The following is a 21,258-nucleotide window of genomic DNA, read 5'->3' on the forward strand; positions in this document are numbered from 1 at the left end:
TCAAACGTTTATATACTAAATCAAAAACTATTATAAAATTAGGAAAACGTTCAACAACAGCCCTTCTTTTTTCCAAAGATCATTCAAAAGGTTAATTGCTGCGAATTTTCCTAATTATGGGAGCACTTAAGGCCCAATCTTTGTGGGAGTGTAAGCAAAATTTTTATACCCTTTTTTGGAAGCTCATTACAATGCTATACATAAACATCCAAAACTTTTTTTGAAGCCTTCTTAACTTTTTGATTTTTAAGCCTAAAAATGTTCTTAAGATGTTCTTATTTTCACCATTTTGTGAGTATTTTTGTCCATTTTTATGAAAATCCTTTGCCTCACAGCCCCGGTGGCAGTTTTTCCATCAGTGGGGATCGAAATCCGAATCGGGATGGAAATTTTATTGTTTCCTGCCCAAAAATTGCGGTGGGAGTGGTTTTGTAATGCAATTTTTTCCATTGAATGTCAAGTGGGGTGAAATAATAGGATTTTTTTTCCACCAGGGACGAGATTTGGGACAAATTCTCCAGTGGGGCCGGGGACCCAGTGGATCTGTGAGACAGAGGTGTAAGAAAATAGGTGTTTTATTTTAGGCTCCACAAAGCCTTAAAATGTTCTTAACTTGTTCTTAACATTTTAACAATGGAATAGCTTGTTCTTATAAAAAACGTGTAATAGTATCCCATCTGGGTCACAACGTTTTTTCAATGTTCAAATCTAATGTTCATAACGTTCATACAACGTTGCATAAACGCGTTGAAACAACGTTGTGTGCTAGATGGTATATTTTTCATGATTAAAGTGACTAAAGAGTTGATTGTGAAAACTCTCACAAGTTCACAAGTTTCAATGCCGGGGTTCAACGAGGCTAAACAAAATCTCAAGAAAAATTTATATAATAAAAGGCTTAGTCAAGTCTCTGGGTCACTAGACTTTATTTCAATATTTCTGGAATTTAGCTTATGTTGGTATCTTTTATTTATTGCCTTATCTTTTGTTCCATTTGTATGTTTGTGGCTTACGATCGAGAAAAGAGGTGAGTTACAGATTTTTACTATAACGTAGCCTGGAGATCCATGTAATGATTTCTCATTTTATATACTAAGGGCGAAATACTCACTCGGCGAAATATATAGCATGGTTAGGACTGAGAGTTTGAACTTCCCAGATCCTAATGATGGTTAAAAAACAGCCAATTAAATTACATCTCTCAAATTCTGTTATTCTTTCACTGGTCACACTTTCTTAGAGAAAACGCAGGTTTGTTTTTTATTTTAGTAAGCGAGGGCAGCGCTAAATTTGGACTTTCCACTGTAAGTTTTTTGAGAAAGCCTCACAGCTCATACCCGTCCTGTATACATAAGATTATAAAAATACAGGATAAGTCTCCTGTCTAATTAGAACGAGGAACAAAAAGTAACGAGAAATAACGAGAAGAAACAAGCAGTAATAAATCTATTGTGTCAATTTTGATAAGCTTTTATCCATAACTTGTTCGTTCTATTCCGCTTATCAAGTGCTTCTTTAGTCAAAACAGAACTCAACTAATCAAAAGCTATTTGATAGTGATGACTAAGATTTAGTCACTATGATTAAAATAGTAGGTAAGGTAAGTTACGCCGGTCAATTTTCTCGAAATCACAAAGAAAAATTAAGCATACTAAACTTGATTTTTTAACAAAATAGCGCCTTTTTTCACTTGGCCAAAATGCCAGACACTGTTCTTAAAAAAGTGGGAAAAAACAGGATATATATAGTAAAAAAGATTTTCGGAATAATTTAAATTTTGAAATAATTTTAAAATAAACATGATTTTTAAAAGAAAACAATCATCTTAACAAATTATTAAATACTAAAATTGAATTAAATGCTGAAAACCCCGGGGTTAACCAGAATTAGCTAAATTCCACTTAACTTTCGTGTTAACCTTTTTGAAAGGTACGCAGAAATTAATTAAAAGTTTGAATAAGATGATCTCGTTTGAGAAATAAATGTGTATTATCATTGAAAATAATGTTCTTTTTTGAAAGGGTTCAGATACCAACAAAATTGCAGAAACGGCTTAGATTAGTCTTTTCTTATCACTTTTACCCAATATTTTTAATAATATTTAAAGTTTTACTTATTGAATATCAAAAAATTTTATATATAATGTTATGAAATGATTATGTAAGATTGATATTATATAATCATTCTTGTCCGGCTTCTTTGAGATCCACATATATATCTTGGTTGTTCCCATCATTACCTAATTCTTGATATCTGTCATCATTTTCATCTTCAAATACATCATCATCTTTGTCGCCATTAGTGTCTTCTTTCGGGGATTCTTCCTTATTCGGAGTTGCTGTCGTTGATACCACAGGCAGTCCTGGTTTTCTCTATAAGAACAAAAATAAAAAGGAAATTACCTGTTGTAGGTTGCCCAACAAGCAACCAATAAGTATTCTAGTATATTGAGTGTTATTTGTTGATAGTTTTCTCTACGAGAAAGAAATAACCAAGGCCAATATGTTATCGGTGACACAAAAGTGACATCTGCCCTTCACCCCTTTTCTCTTAGATGTGAAGGGCATTAGAAAGTCGTGCAATGGCCGTCCTGGGACCTTTAAAGGGGTTTTATCTGTCTTTTCCAGTGTTTATCTCAAACATAAATATTCAAGATTTATAAAATAACTGTTCTTTTTACCCGGCTTCAGCACCAGACTAATAGGATAAAAACTCTCAAAATAATTGAAAATCGAACTGGTGGAATTAACCGATATGCTTTTTACTATATGTTACTATGTTTCATTTGTTACTCTGATCGGTCAAGGCATTTCTTAGTAAAATCTTTAACGACCGATACACACCTGTTTCAAACTTCTATTAATATCACTATCTGCTATATAGATGTCTTGGCCAGGATATCTTGTCTCCTCTGTTGGTGGTTCAGGAATCGGAACAATGTTATTCTTGTAATCCTGGAATGATGGTTTCCTGACTGGGTTGCTTATAGCTGGAGGTGGTAAGGATTGCTTTCTGGAGCGTGGCTCGTTGCTTTTGGTTTTAGAGAGGAAGGCTGGTAGAGAAGCTTTTCGAGAACGAGGCTGTTGGTTCTGGCTTGTTGGAGGTGATGGTAGTTCATTATCTTTGTAATCTGGTACCGAGGGTTGTCTTGTATTTGTGCCATCTGGTAGCGTTTGTTGGCGTGGTAAGCTACCTAAGGAAGGTCGTTGTCTGCCTGCTGGTATATTTGGACGGTTTCCTGGTATTGGAGGTCTATTGGTCCCTTGAGGTGGGGAAGGAGCTTGATCTGGGATGGGAGGTAGCCCACCTATCGATGTTCGCTTACTTCCAGGGAGTGACTCTTGGGCCTGTGGAGGAACAGGAGGTAACTCAAGTTCTCTGTAATCGTTGGAGGCAGTAGACGGTTTCTTTGGAGGTGGAATGTTGGTTGGTTGTTTGCAGTCCTCTATGGGTTCTTGGCTAGATACTTCCAGATCTTCATCACCTAAATAAAAGAAATTATTATCATCAATATTCAATAAATACATTCGAAATTTAAATCATATATTCTTGCTTTTAACCTTACTAGATATATTTCAAACTTTAAAAAAGTTATGCAGGCGTAGAAAATCTAACTGAAAAGTTATATCATACTAGTATTGCGCCTGCAAGAATTTTTGACGAAGAAAGAATAAGAGAATGCTCCAAAGTCTTTATTTCGGATGCTCTAGAAGCGCATTCACAACTCACTTTTTCACCCATCTTCTACCCATATTGATTTTTAACATATAAATACTAACCTAAATAGCTATCATTTTCGCCTTCAGCTGGGAGATATCGATCTTTCTTTTCTTCTTCTACTTCAAGATCTTCATCGTGGTCATCAAACTCGTCTTTACCCCATCCGTCCAAAGATGACGCATTGCTGTTCGACTTTTTCAAGGAGGCTTTCTAAGGAAAAAGATTGGATACAAAATTTGAAAATTTTGTTAATCTCTTCGTGAGTCTATTGTGACTTATGACTTGCTTTTTATTTTGAAGCAGCGATTCAGACCTTGGAAAACATAATGTCAGATCGGCTTTAAGTACCAATGACGAGTATACTAGAAATGGGCTACAAAGCCCTTCTGTAATGCCCAGTTTGAGTTAGAAATCGTCATTTTTGGTCTAACTCGTAGGAATTGGATTGGGTTTCATGGTCAAGCAAAAAAAATCAAAGTGAGTCTTTCCAGCGAGACTTTAAGCCAAAAAGTAAAAAAATGCAAAAATTTGACCATATTTTGTCTTAAATGCTCAAAACTTTAAAGAAAATGCACCGTAAGGGTCGATTTCTCATCAAAATTCTCAAAAAATTTCTAAAATTTTCTCTGCATTGTGAGGGACAGATTTCAAAGGCCTAGTTTTGGGCTGCGCGCAAGGTCATTATTGAATCGAATCCTCCCTGGGTCCTAGCTGGCACTCAACGTTGTTTTAACGTTCTTACAACGTTATTTGGACGTTAGGGATGTTTGCTGGACGTTTTTTAGACGTTTAGTGACAGCTGGGGTATCACTGGATCCTGGGCACTGGATAAAACATTCTCATCAAACCACAAAAAAGAGCTATGTGCAGTGGTGTGAGTTTTAATCACATTTTTGAGTCTCGATTCCTAGTCAGATTAGTTGACCTCGTTTGAATTCTCCCACTTACGTCATATCTCCCTGTTGGAATTTTATAATGGCCATTCGCTAATGAGAGTGTATCACCCTGAAACAGAAAATGGTTGTTGAATTAAAAAAAAAGTCTGTTTTCTAATGTGCTCCATTTTCTCAAACAAATATTAAGACCAGAAGAAATTATTTATTTGGTGAACCAAGGCAGATTGCCTCAAAGCTAATTTATTACCATACGATGCTGGACAAGAAAAGATTTTAGAAAAAAGTAGACCGGGGGTGACTAGCTAGGTAAAACAAGCTTCTTGTTATCAGGAATTTTAGGCTGATTTTCAAACTTTGTTCATTGGAAAGCTCATCTTGTCTTGTTTCCACGAGAAGTCATTGGATAGAATTGACTGATTTTCCTGATACACGTTTTTTCTTTCATTAGAACACCTAAAATTTGGCTGATCCTGGATGTGATTATTTTTTTAGCAATTTTCAACCTAAAATGTTCTTAAATGCGTTCTTAACTTTTCAGACTACTCTAAATCGACAAAAACTTTCTCACGGTCACTTGGCAAAACTGCCAAAACAAAAGTAATAATCGAAACAAGTACTGGTGTACATGAAACAGAGACAAATTAAGCGTTCAAACCAACCTTTAAGGGAAGAGCAGGGCTTTTATCTGGCGTTGCGTAAATGTCTTCTTCAATACTCAGACCTCCAAGCCCTGGTACTGTCAATTCATTTCCGGGTGATGATGGATTTGTGGGTGTTCGAGGAGGTTCTGTAATATCTACATATGATGGTCTGTCTTTTTGAAATTGTTCGATCTGTAAATAAGGAAAGATGAAATACAGTTGACTCCAATGTGACAATGTGATTTCTAAGAATTTAGTATTTAATGAAATTCGCCTTTGATTTGCCTCCCATGAGTATCACATCTTATTAAAGAACTTACTTCCTCATAAGTATTGTCATTCTCGATAACAACGCTTGTATCCTGTGTTTTCTTCCCAAAAATCTTATTTTTCGCATTTTGTACAAAGCTCAACTTCCTCGGCGGATTACCTAGAAATCGTCAAATAGAAAAATCAGTATGACCATAAACAAAGGAGGTACTAATTTGGTGTTATAAAGAGATAACAAAATTGAACTTAGCCGGTATAGTTAGCAGTAGCGTAGCCAAGAGAGGCGCAAAATTTATGTAGGAGAGCAGATTTTTTTGAATTATCTATTCATAATATAAAAAGATGATTACTGTCTCATAAAAATCTGCTTTCCTACACAAATTTTGCGCACCTCTTGGCTACACTACTGAGTTAGCGTATACTGGCCTTTTTAACGTAGTTAGGTGGGGAACTCACTAAGAAATGTAATGGAGAAACAATATGGGAACAAATTAACCAAATCTTACCGGGAGCATCCACGGTGTCTCTATTCAAAGTGACGGCTGGATTGGTGTAATGATTAGGTTGAGCTGTAGGCTGCCTTTCAACTCCCTGAAGTCAAAATAAGTCAGAATACACCCCTGTATCATAAAACACTGGAAAATCATATCGTGCATCCCATGTGAGAAAATAATCTTAAATTGCTCAATGGAAAGCTACACTGAACTCTTATACCCATTTAAATGTAACATTGAAATTCTCCATAGCTATTCAGATTTTAGTTTTACCCCCTACTGACTCGAGAATCAAGGTCGAGAAAAAGGGTCACTTTCCTACAGTTGTTTTCATAAATCATATTGTGATTGGCATGCCCTCTCGATTTCATTTTCTGCTACTATTATCCGTCAGCCAATTTTGGAAAATTGACTTTGATTTCACTCACAGATTTCTGTAAAGCCCGAAGGGCTAGATATCGTGCTTTAAACTTTTCCAAGCAAAAAAAGTGAATATCGCAAAACAATATTGCTTGTTTGGTGAAGCGCTGAAATTTTATTGTAATGTCATGTGACTTAGGTAGGATTTCCTACCTAACCTCAGCACACTTTTCTGTCAAAGCACAACATCTAGCTCTTTGGGCTTTATAAATCTATGTTTCGCCCATGTTTCAAACTCAATGTAACAGCCATCCCACCTTGGATTCTTTGAGAAGGACACAATAGAATTTCCATCCCATTGGGATTTTGATAGAAGCTTTCATTCTCAGCTATGGGGAAAAGTTTCCACCGGGGCTGCGAGACAGAGGTGCTCATTCATATCTGACTTTAAAGAGCCCTTCGCATTATTTCATACCAAGCTGGGAAAAACCTGAAACTCAAAAACTTACCTTTCCGAACCATTTCGTATTGTTGTTCGTTTCATGATCTTGAAAATATAAGCGAGCTTTTTTAACAGGTATTTTATTGACCATTATACTTGCATCAATTTTCTCGCTATAAGAATAAAGAAGAGTAACAATGCAATAATAGCTGATCTCTTTTGGTAAAATGTGCGCACGATCTACTAAATTGGTCCCTATATGGCCAAAAAATATTTTTAAAATTCAGTGTTATTATTGGTTCCTCAGATCGCTCCACTTTCGGTGCTAATTCCTCACTGTTTTGTAATTCCCCGGGAAGGCACTTCTTTCTCTCAGATCCGGAGGATATCAAGCCAGTGAAAATGATTCCGATACAAGGGTGCTTAGGTAAAACTTGATACTAAGTATTTGCGATAGATAACGGTACTTCTTTTATACCTAAAGGTTTTTTCATACATCTTATCTTTCTCTAGTGTCAATAAAAATTTCATTGTTAGTGGCAGACGTTCCGAAAAATACCCCCACCCCGAGAGTATACTCAAAAGTACCGTACTTACCTATAGCAATCCAAAAGTTCCCTAAACAATCAAACGCTTTTTCTGAGCATTGATTGGTTTATTTAGCTCAATTACACCATAATTTTGAGATTAAGACCAATCAGATCAATTTGATTGTTTACGGAGCTTTTTGGATTGTCGTAGGTTAGTACGGTATCGAATAACAAACTTACTTTTTGTGCAAGCAGCATATGATTAACAAAACCAATATAATGAAAAAGATTATTCCAAAGAGAACACCAATAACAACGCCAGCCGGATCATCATCATCTTCTTCACCCTGTAAAAAGTAGAATCGTGATTGAAAGTCAAGAATGTTTGGACAAGTTTTGCCTGAAGAAGATCTTCTAAAAGCTTTATCCATTGTTAATGACGGTAAAGATATGATAAAACTTACGGTTATCGTTGTTGTGGTAATCGGGGGGTCGATAAATGGGGTCGTTCCATCCTTTGGTGTAGTTGTCGTTGGACTGGTTGGTTGATCTGTTAATCCTGGTGTGGTGTTTTGTGGTGTTGTGGTGGTGGGTATTATGGGTGTTGTGGTCGGTAGATCTCCAATAGTATATTCTAGAAATCAAAATTTCACAGTACATCGGTTCGAAATATTTGAAAAATAATTTTAATTGTAAAAAGCTAAATCTGCCCCCGTACCCATTGTAGTGATGCAAAGATATTATGCAATTTTGCTGAATTAATTTAATGACCAAATCTTTAATTTGCAATACAATGTTATTATAATATGTTCACAGGTTTAATTACCAAGAGGAGAGTGTCTTTATATTCAAAGTTAGTAATTACTATTTGGTACCGCTGCCCCTAAATTTGACTGATATATTATATATACACCCCTGTCTCAGAGCCTCGGTCGAAATTTTTCCTCAGTGGAATTAAAATTTTTTATTGAAATCTCCATGGGGATGAAATCAAAATTCCCAGTGGGGTTGAAATTCCAGGGTATTTTCCCACCGGGGATGAAACTTTTGCCAAATTTTCCAGTGGGGCTGGGCTCTCAGCGCTTCTGTGACACAGGGGTGTATATATAAATAAGTACCTCTTTTTCCTTTTATTTTAACCAATAAACAGCTCGGTTGAGGTTGACCTCCTTCCAATGGTACACATCCTAGATTGATCTTAAACAATTGTCCAACATAATTTGCAGTCCAGGTTTGAGTATTTGGCTGCTGGCCATTTACCCACTTTAATAGAATGGATGAAAATCATTATTCTAAGAACAAGTTGTATTTTCCCTACGAACATTATATGATCAGGCTCAATTGTGTTCTTTAAGGTGATTTTAGTACGCTGACTTTCTTTCTAACCCACTTTCAACTGATACTGTTAATGTATTGAGTTATGGTCATTGAGCTTGAAGCCCCGAAGGGACTAGAGAGGAATCTTCAACTTTTCTCAAGCAAGAGAAAGTGAAGCGTTAAGTTTACCCCGCACTAAAGAAATCTTTGGAAAACACACGGGTCACTGTTCTGAATGGAAAATGAGCGACTTCATTTCACATCCAGGCGTTTAGCCCCTCTGGCGCTTTGAGATCAATGGTTACAGTCACTCGATTAAAAGTTGAACACTTTTTTGGGCATAAATTATCCGTATCCTATAAGGGTTAAACGCTCAGAAAGAAAATCGATATTAGTATACTTTTCCTATTGTTTAAGATATTTGAGTCACAATCAGGGTGATACATTTCAAGCTGTCTTATTCAATTTTCAAAGGGGATTTGATTTTCATCGGAGAAGGAAGCATGTGGAATATAGAAGAGCGTCGTCTATGAGATTTTCCTGTTGACAATAAGTCTCAATATTATCGAATAATGGAGCGTATTGAATATAGGACGTCGAATAAATGTGCGCTAAAGGTTTTGATTTTAAATAAAAGTGATATCGTTTGCCTACTCGTCAATTTTACTTCACACGCTTTTTCACATTAGATTGACACGATTGTGGAGCAAGAACGGTCAAAAAGAAGAAAAGAAAAACATTATTTTGCTTATATCAGCATAATATAACAATAGACAGACACTGTCCTGATATGAAATATGTGTCTGATATGAAACGGATTCACTTATGTAAAAATAAAACCTTTAACCTTTAATACAAATTGATGTATTCGTGACTGTCTGCTCTTACCTTCAGTTGGTATCGATTACCGATTTTCACCGTATCAAAATGATCAGCTGCAAAAGAATTCCATTCCCCATTTTCCAATATCTTAGCTCCTAAGTATGCGATATCCTTGCAATTTGTTACGAATGTTGTTTTATCAGTGCCAATAAAAACTTGATTCAGAATGTCAGTCGCACTATCCATGTAAAATGGTGAATTGCTTTGATGAATCTGCCACCCGCACCCTTAAAAACAATAAAAATTTAAGTTTTGTTAACCTTTAATTGAAATAGGACGAGAAAAGGATCACACAGTCCGTTGAAGATTCAACGAACATGAAAATTCCACTAACCTTGGCAAGCCTCACCACCAATACGGTTTTTAATAACTCGATATACTGTATCCTACCTCAAGAAGTCCGTGTAACTAATAATACATACCTGAGCTAGCTTTCAAGTCATAGTCACATTGATCTGTGAACGTTCCCAAGATCCCTTGAGCATTTTTGCATTGGCAAGAAGTCGAAAAAAACTCAACACCACCGTATCTCGAACATTCTGCAATACCACCTGGTGGAACATAATTATCTCCAAAGGATAAACCATTTTTTCGGTTCACTTCTATAGTGTTCGTTTTGATGTCACCGAAGAAAAAACCAGTCAGCAGAATACACGGCAATAGAATCATTTTGAAACAAAAAAGTTCCATTTTTTTGTTGATTTGAATTTAGAAATCAAATTTAACTGTTATTGCTCAGGCGGAAAGTAGAGTTCGAGATTGTTGATAAAAACTTTAGGGATATGCCTTTGTTTAAGTTTCGTCTGTCTTGGATTGTTATCTTTATCTTCGAAGTCCTTCAAATCATGCGAATAAAAAAACCCAGAATATTCTCTTACACCATAGTCCATATAAAAAACCCTGGTCTGGAAGCTTATTGTTCTAACTTTCTGGTAGCTTTTTCCTTTGTCAATATCAAAAGATAAAAATCCATTTGCTCAGTTTTTGATCACGTTACCAAATGGTCCTCTTGGGATTGGTTTAAAGGTTTAATCACATGACCAAAAAGTGAGTAAAACAAACTAATTTCTCAACGCAAGTTCAAAAAAGAAACAATGAAAAGAAACGAACGGCTTCCAGACCGGGGTTTTTTATACGGGATATGCTTTACACTTCCTTTTAACGAAATAAAATTAGAAGTATGTTAAAAACTCCAGAAAGACTTCTAACCAACCAAATTCAAAAAACAATCAGAGAAAACAGTGCTAATCAATGAAGAAGTTTGGCTTCAATTCGTTAACTTTTCCTACGACAATAAATCCCCCGATAAAGTCTGAAGAAAAAGTTGGAAATCGGCAACTTTAAACGTTTTTTACCTCATGTACTATATTTCATTAGTAAACACAATCTCTGGAATACCGAAAATGTCCTATATAAAAAATCAAATTAAAATTTTCTAAAATAGAGGAACTTTTTTTCAAAATGTAATATAAAGTTTTGATTACCAACCTTATAAATAGGTCTTTTGATTACTAATCAATGGATAATGAGCTATCATTTAAATGGGACGAGTTTTGCTATTGTCTCTGGACTACCATGTCACTTTAGTGTAAAAATAAAGGATGTTGGACTTAGTTCGCCTCATCCCTCAATCACTCATATGATCGTATATTTAAAGTTTATACCTTTAGGCTTAAAATAAAGAGAAATCGTTTCTATAAGAGAGCATTAATTCTAGACAAAGTAAAAGTCAGGGGGCATTCGATTCCTAAACGACGGTATGTGCCGGCGAAAAAAGCCTCAACAGCGTAAAAAGAGGGGAGAGAGCAGCGTTATGTCTTTTCCTATTTACCTCATTTAAGATGGTTTAAGAGATAAAAAGTATCCGCATTATTTTACTTAACAACCAAAATCTTAAAGTAAGCAGGTCACTTTTTGCCAATCGAAGTCATAAATATTCAGTATTTTGAAGCCTGTGTAGCATTTTATACAATTTTGGGCATTTTTACGGCCCTAATTGGCATAAGCTCAAGTCGGTGTTAACTAGCCGTCTCGGAAGAGGACTGGGCCCGAATTTGCGGACGTTTTCACAGCTTCACTTTCGTTTTCGGCTATACGACAGCGTTTTCAAGCAGAAAGCAGAGGAAATCTGTGAAATTATGGCAGGGAATGCTAACCTATTTTTCCAGTGTTTCTCAAGATTGGAGCAAGATTATTGTTCTAGAAAGTTCATAAAGGCCTTATAGTTTCAGATTAGTATGATTTCATCAGAAAAAACATTTACACCAAAGCTCCTTATTGATATGTGAAGGCTACCAAAAATAGCAATGTCCTCCATCAGAACAACTTTAACATAAGGGACAAGGACAAGAAGTCTATTTTGTTGAAAATTTGCACAAAATACTTAGAGAAAATGGTACTATGGAAGCCCATTCTATACTCCTAAATGATAGTTGAAAGATCAGCAGTTGAGAGGGTTGATTGAAATAGAACTCAAAGCACACACATCCAGAAAGAACTGGCATGTTGTTTGCTTTGTTTTGGTGTTAAAATATGTACTTATCAGTCCTAAAAAAATACAAATTCGAATATAATGAGGGCAATGAGTCTGGTTAAATGTTACTATATTGACAAGAAAGGATTACTGAAAAAATACTACTGTATGTACTACTGATGAACTAAACTCAAAAACTAAAACTTTACCCATAAATTTACATTACGACAATTTAAAAATCTATCTTTAAATAGCAACAAAGAAAAAAACATGGCTCAAAGTTTTAAAAACAGAGCTAGTCAGAGCTTCAATTCAGTAGGTATAAGGCTTTCAAAATTTGAAAACGGACACTGCATTGGTTACTACAAGACATATACTATCCACACGGTTTTTTCGATTCATGAAAAAAATAAAGTATTTATCAAAAAAAGGTTCTCTTTTTTTTGGTAATCAATTCCAACAAACAACAATCAATATAAAAGTTTTTTGAAAACCATCCCACAGTGACAGTGTAAACATTATCAACCAACTAAACCCACACCGCCAAAATTGTAAAAATAAGTCAATATAATTTCTATCAAGAATTTCTCGTAAAATGTTTTTTTTCCAACATTCTGATAGGTACCAATCATAGCTGGAGGCATCATGTGTAGAGTGACTGTGTGGCATTTCATTGCTTTTAATGATCACGATACCAAACATCAACCAAACAAAACTGACGCCAAGCCAAATCTGTCGATTAAAAATTTCCATGAAAATTATAATAACTTACAGTATCTCGTAAAATGCTTTTTTCAACATTCTGGAGGTGTTCAAAGTTAGAGGTATCATATGTAGAGCCAAGCAATACATGAAAAGTCATTTGCTATCCCATTTGCCATGAGATATATGAGTCAACAAATCAAACAAAAACCAACAAATCGTGTCTCTTCACTTTCATGTCACATCGTGTTTAAATTATATGGGGTATCAGAAAGCCAATCCAAAAGAAGAACCATCTTCCTTTATCATGGAGTGTTCCAAAACTATTGGTAGGTTGTTTGGAAGTAAAGAAACCCACACAGTTTGTTTTATTTTGAAGATTTAACTTGAAAACAAACTGCATCTTTCCAGCAGGAACTCATGTTTCAACCTGCTACATAACATTGGTCAGTCGGGTCTGCTACTAACATGTAATAGTTTTATTATAGCCGAGCTTGAGAATCATTAGGCAGAACTTGTAACATGTATTATGTGTATAATTATGTCAGTCGACTTGAATCAAGATACATTACTTACATTTCACTGGATGCATTTTCGCTGTGAAATTATCCGTAAAATTTTCTGACCGCGTTCTGAGACGGAGGCTAACTACGGGCCGGCGAAAAAAAGCCGCTAAGGTATTTGATTTAAAATCAGAATGGTTGATAGTAGTCTTTACCTTTCGCAGTAGTGGGGGGCAACCTTTTGGATTCATAGTTTCATTGATAGGAAGTATCCTCATTTTCGGGGTTAAGAGTTTTACAACGTCAGTTTTTTTTTGCCATAAGAACTTTTGCCGTGCCTAACTCGCGGGGTCCCTCTCGAAAAAGTCTCAAAATCCTATCTTCTTTCGAACGAATCGCATGCGGTTGCGTCCCACCAAAGATGTTACGGTTCCTAAGGGTTTGCCTTTACTACAATCAAGGTTGTGATATTTGAGAAAAAAGGGAAATCCACCGGGAAGTTTTGAAACCACAATCCATTTGTAAGTGCTCTAAAGTAGGTTTGAAAGGTAGAGTTTTAACTCTGAGTTTTAACGCTAGACTTAAGACCTTAGGATCTGAGGATCCAAAAGTTCAAAAATAGTCCAATAAGGCTCAGAATATAGCCTGGAAGTCTGCTAACCCCTCCCAAACTGAAATATTCGATTAAGGTAAAGAGATAGCCCAAAATCGACTTTCTCGCCGGAACTTTAACTGTTGAAAAACGTCAAAATAACCGAAATTCTCATTATATTTCAACCATGATTGTACTATACAGAAAGTTTTAATCATTTTAAACATACAGTGGATTCTTTTAAATTCGAACGTCTATAACTCGAATGTCTCCTTAACTCGAGTTTTCCCACCAAAGATGCTACGGATCCTAAGGGTTTTCCCCTACAACAGGCAAGGAAAATAGAGCCTCCCGATTCGAAGGCATTTCCATATTACAACGGATTTGTCTTTCAAACAACGTTAGACACGTTTTGGATGGGAAATGATACCTATGGCCATTCGTGCTTTAATCTCTTTATAACTTTGTCTTTATAAAAGCGGCTTAGATGTAATTTCCGTATTACAATAAAAAGATAACGAGCTCGTTTTAAATGAATCGAAGGATCATTAGCATCGTTTAAGTCGTCCGGATGTAAGACTATACGTAATTCTTAATTTTCCTTCTACGATAAACATCTTTTCGACCGTGCCATCACTCAGGTGAGTTAAGGAAAGTCCAAAACCTATTTCCTGACTTTCCCACCGCTTCCCATTGTTACATAACTCTCGCATATAGCTCAAAAGAAGCGTATTAACAAGATGGTAATAGAAAGTCCTGGGTCAAAATTTTAAATTACGCCGATTTCAAGAATTCAGCCAAAAACTGATTACGACGCGTTATGAAATTCGTCGAAAAAACAAGTCATAGGTAAGATTTATAGGACGTCATTATTGAAGAACGGCGATAACGGTAAATCTATTAAAGCAATCAACACCAAATTTTGACTGGAGACTAGATTAACGATTCTGAAATATTTGTTGAAAAATTTCAAAAATTTTGGATGACGTCATTCTTTTGTTGGTAATAATTGAAGTACGTCAAAAAATGACGACGTCATAAATTCAATTTTTTTTCATGAAATATTTCAGAACAGGGGGTATACGGTTTTTTTCTGGAGAAGCCCATTTAGATAGTTTGAATACACTTTTCTCGAGATGCATAAATGTATTGTTGTCCTCGTTTTCAAACAGATTTCATTGCTATGAAATAATACATTTAAAACAATTTAAATTCCCAAAAGGCAAACATTAACTCTAAAACAAAAGTACTTGAAATTCAAAATGTCTCATGAGGTGTAAACAACACCATTATCATTGTGAATATGTAATTTTATAGCAATGAAATCTGTTTGAAAACGAGGACAACAATAAATTTATGCATCTCGAGAAGAGTGTATTATTTGGCCTAAGGTTCTTTCCGTAACTCTAAGCAAATCCTTCAATCTTTTTGCCTAAATGATTTGCCTGAATCTTTTGCAAAGCCCGGGAGTACTTAGGTAAAAGTTTGAGCCATAAGGGTCTCTTTTCCACTCTCTCGTGTCGAGAGTCCCTCAAAGGGGTACGAGAACCATTAAAATGCAATTGAGTCTCTGTAAGGGTTCCAAATTGCTGAAATCAATTATTGAAGGTGTGATTCTCGCTCGAACTTTAAATTTTGAAGAATGTTATATATTTCAGGAATATTTGGAACTTTTGAATTTTGAACTAAGGCAAAATATTTAATTTAAGCCATCTAAAAGGAGACAAATTAATTTTTTTCTAAGTGGAATCAGCATTCTGCAACGGCTCTATCGAAAGAAATAGGGAATTTTCCTAAATCTAACATTAGTTTATAAGAATTTTATAAGGACAATGATTTTTTCTAAGTGGAACAGGCTTTCAGAGATTTGATTTGTCAAACAATAGCTAAAAAATATTGTTTAAGAGTTATGAATTGTGTTGTTATAAAGTTGATGCTTATAAGAAAAATAAATGTTTCTCTTTTAGGCATAACTTTATGTTTGCTTTGAAAGACCCGATCACCGAAAGCTAATAATCATTGGTTTAAGAGTTATGAATCATGTTCTTATAAAGTTGATGCTTATAAGAAAAACTAAATTTTCCTGATTTAGCACAGACCCCTAGTTGCTTATATAACCAATCGCCGAAAGCCAATAATCATTGGTTTATAAGTGATGTAAATTGTGTTCTTATAAAGTTAATGCTTATGAGAAAAATAAATGTTCTAGCTTAAGCACTATCCTATGTTTGTTATGAAAGAACCAAACGCCAAAAGTTAATATCTATTGGTTTAAGAGTTATGAATTGTGTTCTTATAAAGTTGATGCTTATAAGAAATTACATATCTGCGCATAAGGAATGTATAACAGTAATTGGCCCAGCGCTAAGCGTAGAGGCCTTTCATTTCCAATTTTCTGTCTGTCCGTTGTCCGTGTGTCACTTTAGGCAGAAACGGCGCGTAAAACCAGTACCACACTTTTTAATTTTGCCGTCTGGAGAGGGAAAAGCTTGCTAAAGTCGTATACTGGCTATAAAAGATATATTTTCTGATTCCGCGCTCCTTCAAAACAATTTTCAAAACAAAACAAGATGGCGGTCGAAGCGAGGAGGTTAATTCATACTTTCTTGAACATTTTCTTTGCTTTAGTGGTCAAGAGACTTTCAAACCAAAGAAATTTTGTAATTGTTTTTCTTTATAAACCTTTTTCAACATTCTGCCATATCTTAAAGTCTTTGCTCAAGTTTTCATAAAGTTTTATGAGTAAAAATTCTACCTTAAATCACTTTCATTTTTAGTTTCTTGTTTTCAAAAAGACTTTATAAATTTTTAGGAAATAATGGCTTCTGATATGGAAATAAATAAACTGAAATGCAGCTGATGTGTAAAATTTAATAAGATTGGAACTTTTTTCTTGATGCTACATAAGAAAACAGTCACTTCTGGATATGTCGCTGTTCAGGCTGTTAACAAAACCACGGTGTGGTCAGTGGTAGGACGTGGTATGATTTTCAAACTCAACACATAATTATTTCAAGTAAACTGATTCTGGAATTTGGTAATGGACACTAAAATGGAGCCCATGTGTAAATTGGAACAAGATTGGAACTTTTTCCATGATGGATCTGTCTCGTTTGACGATCGGTGGCTTGATTTTTCAAACTCGACTCACATAATTATTTGAAGCATAAACTGATTCTGGAATCTGTTAATGGACACTAAAATGCAGCTCATGGGTAAATTTGAACTAAGCATTTCTAGATCTGTCACATTAACTGTTAACTCGCATTAAATCACATGAATTTTATTAGCCTTGATATGCAGACCATAAACTATTTCATCGTCTAGTTTTTTAAAGATTATTTTTCTGGTTTACAGTCTGGTCCAACTAACATGCCTGCAGGGATATTTCTCCCTGAATATGTGAGTGTACCTAATTGGTTAAAGAGCGCCCAATCACTATATATTCGCGAAATTTTCCACCTAGGACATTTTTATTCCAACCCCCCCCCCTGCTTAGTAAGTTTTGATATTTTTTCCAACCTCCCCCCTCTTATTCCAAACCCCCCAGCTATTAGGTACCGTGAGATTGGATAACTTGCATCAGTGGAGGCTAACATGCATAGCCCTTAAATGAAAGACCTGGCTGGTCATTAAAATACAAAATCAAATCAGAACAAAAATGGTAGAGTAGAGCTGCGAGCGGAGCTGCGTAGTTGTATTTTAATGACCAGCCAGGTCTTTCATTTGAGGGCTATGCATGTTATGTTAGCCTTCACTGATGCAAGTTACCCAATCTCACGATACCTGAGAGTATTCAACTGGGTGAACCTGCGCCTGTAGACCAAGTTGGTAGGAGACCATTCAATAAAATTTCAAGTGTCTAACCAATGAGAAGTACAGTGGTGATTTTGGAAAAATTTTCCCTGTCTTCACTTTGATCCATGTCAACAGGGTCATACATTTGCTGTTTTGCACGCTCGTTTTCAACACGTTACTTTTCGCTGGGCCTTCAAGCCAACAGGCTTCTTGTTACTAATCTATTAAGTATGGAAATGTTACTTCAATGGAATCGAAATAATAGACAAATTTTATGTTATGATTCTCTATCACTGACTCTTTAAAAACAAGCATTGGTGACATTTTTGAGCTGTGTTTTCAACGACGGGAATAAAAATATCAACTTTGAACTTAATCAAAGATCTTGGATTGCCGTCATGGTTACTTTTCTTTCCGTTGGATGCGCGCTGAATAGAACCTGGATTGGTCGGCACAGGTCGATGTATGATTTCAGCCTGTGCTTTTCACGGTATTAAAACATCAGTTTCAGAAAAATTGTTTACAAAAATGAATATTCTCTATCGTGAGAGTCAGAGTTTAAGTACTTTTATAGGTTAAGTTTTATGTATAGTAAGTAGCACAAGACAAATATGGGATCAGGTCCGGTTAGCGTGGTATACGGGTACAAACTATACTTGTGAAAGCTACAACTATACTTTGTACCCGAAACTATTTTACTGACCAGATCGAATTCACTAGTATACTTTGTACCCATTACAAGTATAATTTACACCCGCGATCAACTATACTTTGTACCCTGATCAAATATACTTTACACCCGCGATCAAGTATACTTTGTACCCATGATCAAATATACTTTGTACCCGCGATCAAGTATACTTTGCACCCGCGATCAACTATACTTTGTACCCTGATCAAATATACTTTACACCCGCGATCAAATATACTTTACACCCGCGATCAAGTATACTTTGCACCCGGGAGCAAGTATACTTTGTACCCCGATCAAGTATACTTTGCACCCGGGAGCAAGTATACTTTGTACCCCGATCAAGTATACTTTGTACCCATGATCAACTAGACTTTGTACCCATGATCAAGTATACTTTGTACCCATGATCAAGTATACTTTGTACCCATGATCAAGTATACTTTGTACCCATCACTAATATACTTTGTACCAGGCACTAGTATACTTTGTACCCCAATCAAGTATACTTTGTACCGCAATAAATCAGTTATGGTCAGTAAAACTCGAGTGCACCACTTGCCAGTCGAGTCGGTTAAATTGATAGAGCGCAATGATGTTACAAGGTATGTGGCTTGAACCGCATATTAGCCAGACTTAAGGACGAAACATTGTTTAAGATTACATTTCATGTCTCTGGTCTTTAATTACGAATTTTTAAACTTTCATTAAAATGTTTATGAAAAAATAGAATTCGAAGAGATAAGTTTTTGCTTGTAATTTTTGGTGTACTATTAGCCGACCGCTATGCTTTTGAATATCCTATCCACCCTTTTTGCGCACGCCCTTGTCTTTTGGTGCAATAAGGATAACCTTAAAAAACTTAACGTCATTTTTTTGGTTCCTGAACACACGTCCATTAGGTATACCCTACAAGTCCACTTGGTGCCCCCTACAAGTTCACATGGTACTCCCTACAAGTCTGCTTGAGACCCAAACACAAATAACTCGGTACCTGAACACAAGTCCACTTGGTACCCCCTAGAAGTCCACTTGTACATTGATGATGTGGTCAAATGGAGTATCCAATCCATACCAATCTCTTAAAACAACAAGAATACGTTTAAAATTAGTTTGAACAATTTTCTAGACAACTACTGAAGCGCCAACTCTCTTTACTCCAAGGATAGAATCTAGCAAGATTGCTGTTAAAATTTTTGAAATGATTCGAAACATTTTGACTTTATTTGATGAAATCTTAACAAAACTGCTTGTTAGTTTAATGACATATTTGTGTATTTTACAGATTTACAGATTAGTATATTGCTGTACTGGCGGTTATGGGTGAAATGATTTGATAAATATGAAGCCGAGTACTCAACTTCAAATTAGCTAGTACAATAGCCATTGGTCAATAAATTTTGTCAGGCCTTAGTAGTGGTCCAACCTCTCAAAAATGACTTCATATACATTCAACTATATCCAAAAGAAATTAACGAGGTTTCGTCTTAGAATAGATGTCACAGATCCTAAAGGGTTTGGGACCCTTTACTAAATTTCATATGAAAAAGAATCTACAGCTGAAAGAAAATTTGTTTAGCCAAAGTTTTTCGACTGAATTGTAAAACAAATTATTGAATCGATTGAGTGATCTTAAAATTGTCTACGTGTATAGATTATTCCCATTAGCCACTTTCATAGGATTCGGGTAACTGCTACATGCTATTTTCTATTCAATTTACAGGGGAAAAAGCACAAATATGTGCAGATTTCTCTTCAATAAAAACGGCGGGAAAAGCTAACTTTTGTAATCATTAGTAAATGACTTAGGGATTTAGGAGCTGTTGGAACATTGACACTCTCTTTGTTAAAGTTATATCTCAATTCGCAAAGAAGTGAGTCACACTAAAAGTTTGATTACTTCAGTGACGTAGAAAAATCAGGATCCAAAAATCATGTACTGAAAACACGAATCCTATGAAATAGGCTGATTAGGAACAGTTGAATTTCTGATAAAGCTGAACTGTGGGGGTCAAACTAGAGATTCCAAAATTAATCCCCCGAAAGAAAACTTGCCATTGAGCAACATTACTATTCAATACCAGTATAACTAACATACCCTTTGAACGTGTTGGAATTGACTTTTGTCAATTTGCACCACGAAGTTTGGTCCACCACCACCCACAGTTATCGGGTTGGGTTGCAGATGATTCGTACAGACCTGCTGCAACAACTGGAACATTTTGATCAACAGATTGTGCCTTCTCTCAGCCTCATTGAATCTCTACAAGGACGGCTATTGCATCTCCTGCAAGAGAAATTTGTAATGTGAGGACCATGACTCATTCTCTCTTTTTGTATAAAACTTTTATGATTGAATGTTTCTATATTTTAAGCTTCAATGTAAATCAAACAACAACCTTTTAGTAAAATCACAAAGAAGGTACTAATTTTCGCGCGTACTAATTTTCACGCAATTTCGCGCAGAGGCCCGAAAATACGTGAACTTTAATACCGAAATTATGCGCAGTGTTAAGGTGCGTAAACATTAATACTAATTAATAATTAATAAATTGTTTCAAAACCGTGAAAAATTGTACGTAAAAGTGTATTTTTTTGGGGAAATAAATGCCTTGTACGCTAAATTGAATCCACGCGAAATTTTTCAAACTGCTGACTCGCGAAATTAAATCCAAAATATTTCACGAATTCTTTGGCTTGCTAAATTTAATCTTGCGAAATTTAATCCGATTAAAGTAGTACCACCACTGCAATGGAAAGCGACCATTCTTGATGGCAATGATGGTTAACATCTTTAGAGGTTTAGAAATCAAGCAGATGACTGCCCTCCTTCGTAGAGCTAAAAGTGAATTTCGAATATCAAACTGAATATCACACACACTAAATTATTTTCAACAACGAAAAAAGTGTAATATAAGTAATAGTATAACTCACCACCGATATCCAT

At 35.6% G+C, this 21,258-nt stretch overlaps 1 protein-coding gene across 2 annotated transcripts; it reads right to left on the reverse strand.

Moving 5' to 3' along the window:
• Positions 1-2,041: 2,041 nt before the first annotated feature.
• On the reverse strand, positions 2,042-10,462 carry LOC136797727 (uncharacterized). Of its 2 annotated transcripts, XM_067054313.1 has the most exons (13): positions 9,975-10,459; positions 9,559-9,779; positions 8,472-8,616; positions 7,818-7,987; positions 7,594-7,700; positions 6,891-6,996; positions 6,034-6,118; positions 5,578-5,687; positions 5,276-5,449; positions 4,669-4,725; positions 3,780-3,930; positions 2,844-3,484; positions 2,044-2,372 (listed from the first exon to the last, which is right to left on the reverse strand). In XM_067054313.1, the coding sequence occupies exons 1-13, from the start codon at positions 10,240-10,242 to the stop codon at positions 2,181-2,183; spliced, it is 2,427 nt and encodes an 808-aa protein (XP_066910414.1). In that variant the 5' UTR covers positions 10,243-10,459; the 3' UTR covers positions 2,044-2,180. The 2 variants fall into 2 exon arrangements, with proteins under 2 accessions (XP_066910415.1, XP_066910414.1); XM_067054314.1 differs by lacking the exon at positions 4,669-4,725 and having other exon boundaries at positions 2,042-2,372; positions 9,975-10,462.
• Positions 10,463-21,258: the final 10,796 nt, after the last annotated feature.

The sequence above is a fragment of the Clytia hemisphaerica genome, unplaced genomic scaffold, assembly GCF_902728285.1.
Source record: "Clytia hemisphaerica strain Z4C2 unplaced genomic scaffold, Clytia hemisphaerica genome assembly, whole genome shotgun sequence".
Classification (NCBI taxonomy): Eukaryota; Metazoa; Cnidaria; class Hydrozoa; order Leptothecata; family Clytiidae; genus Clytia; species Clytia hemisphaerica.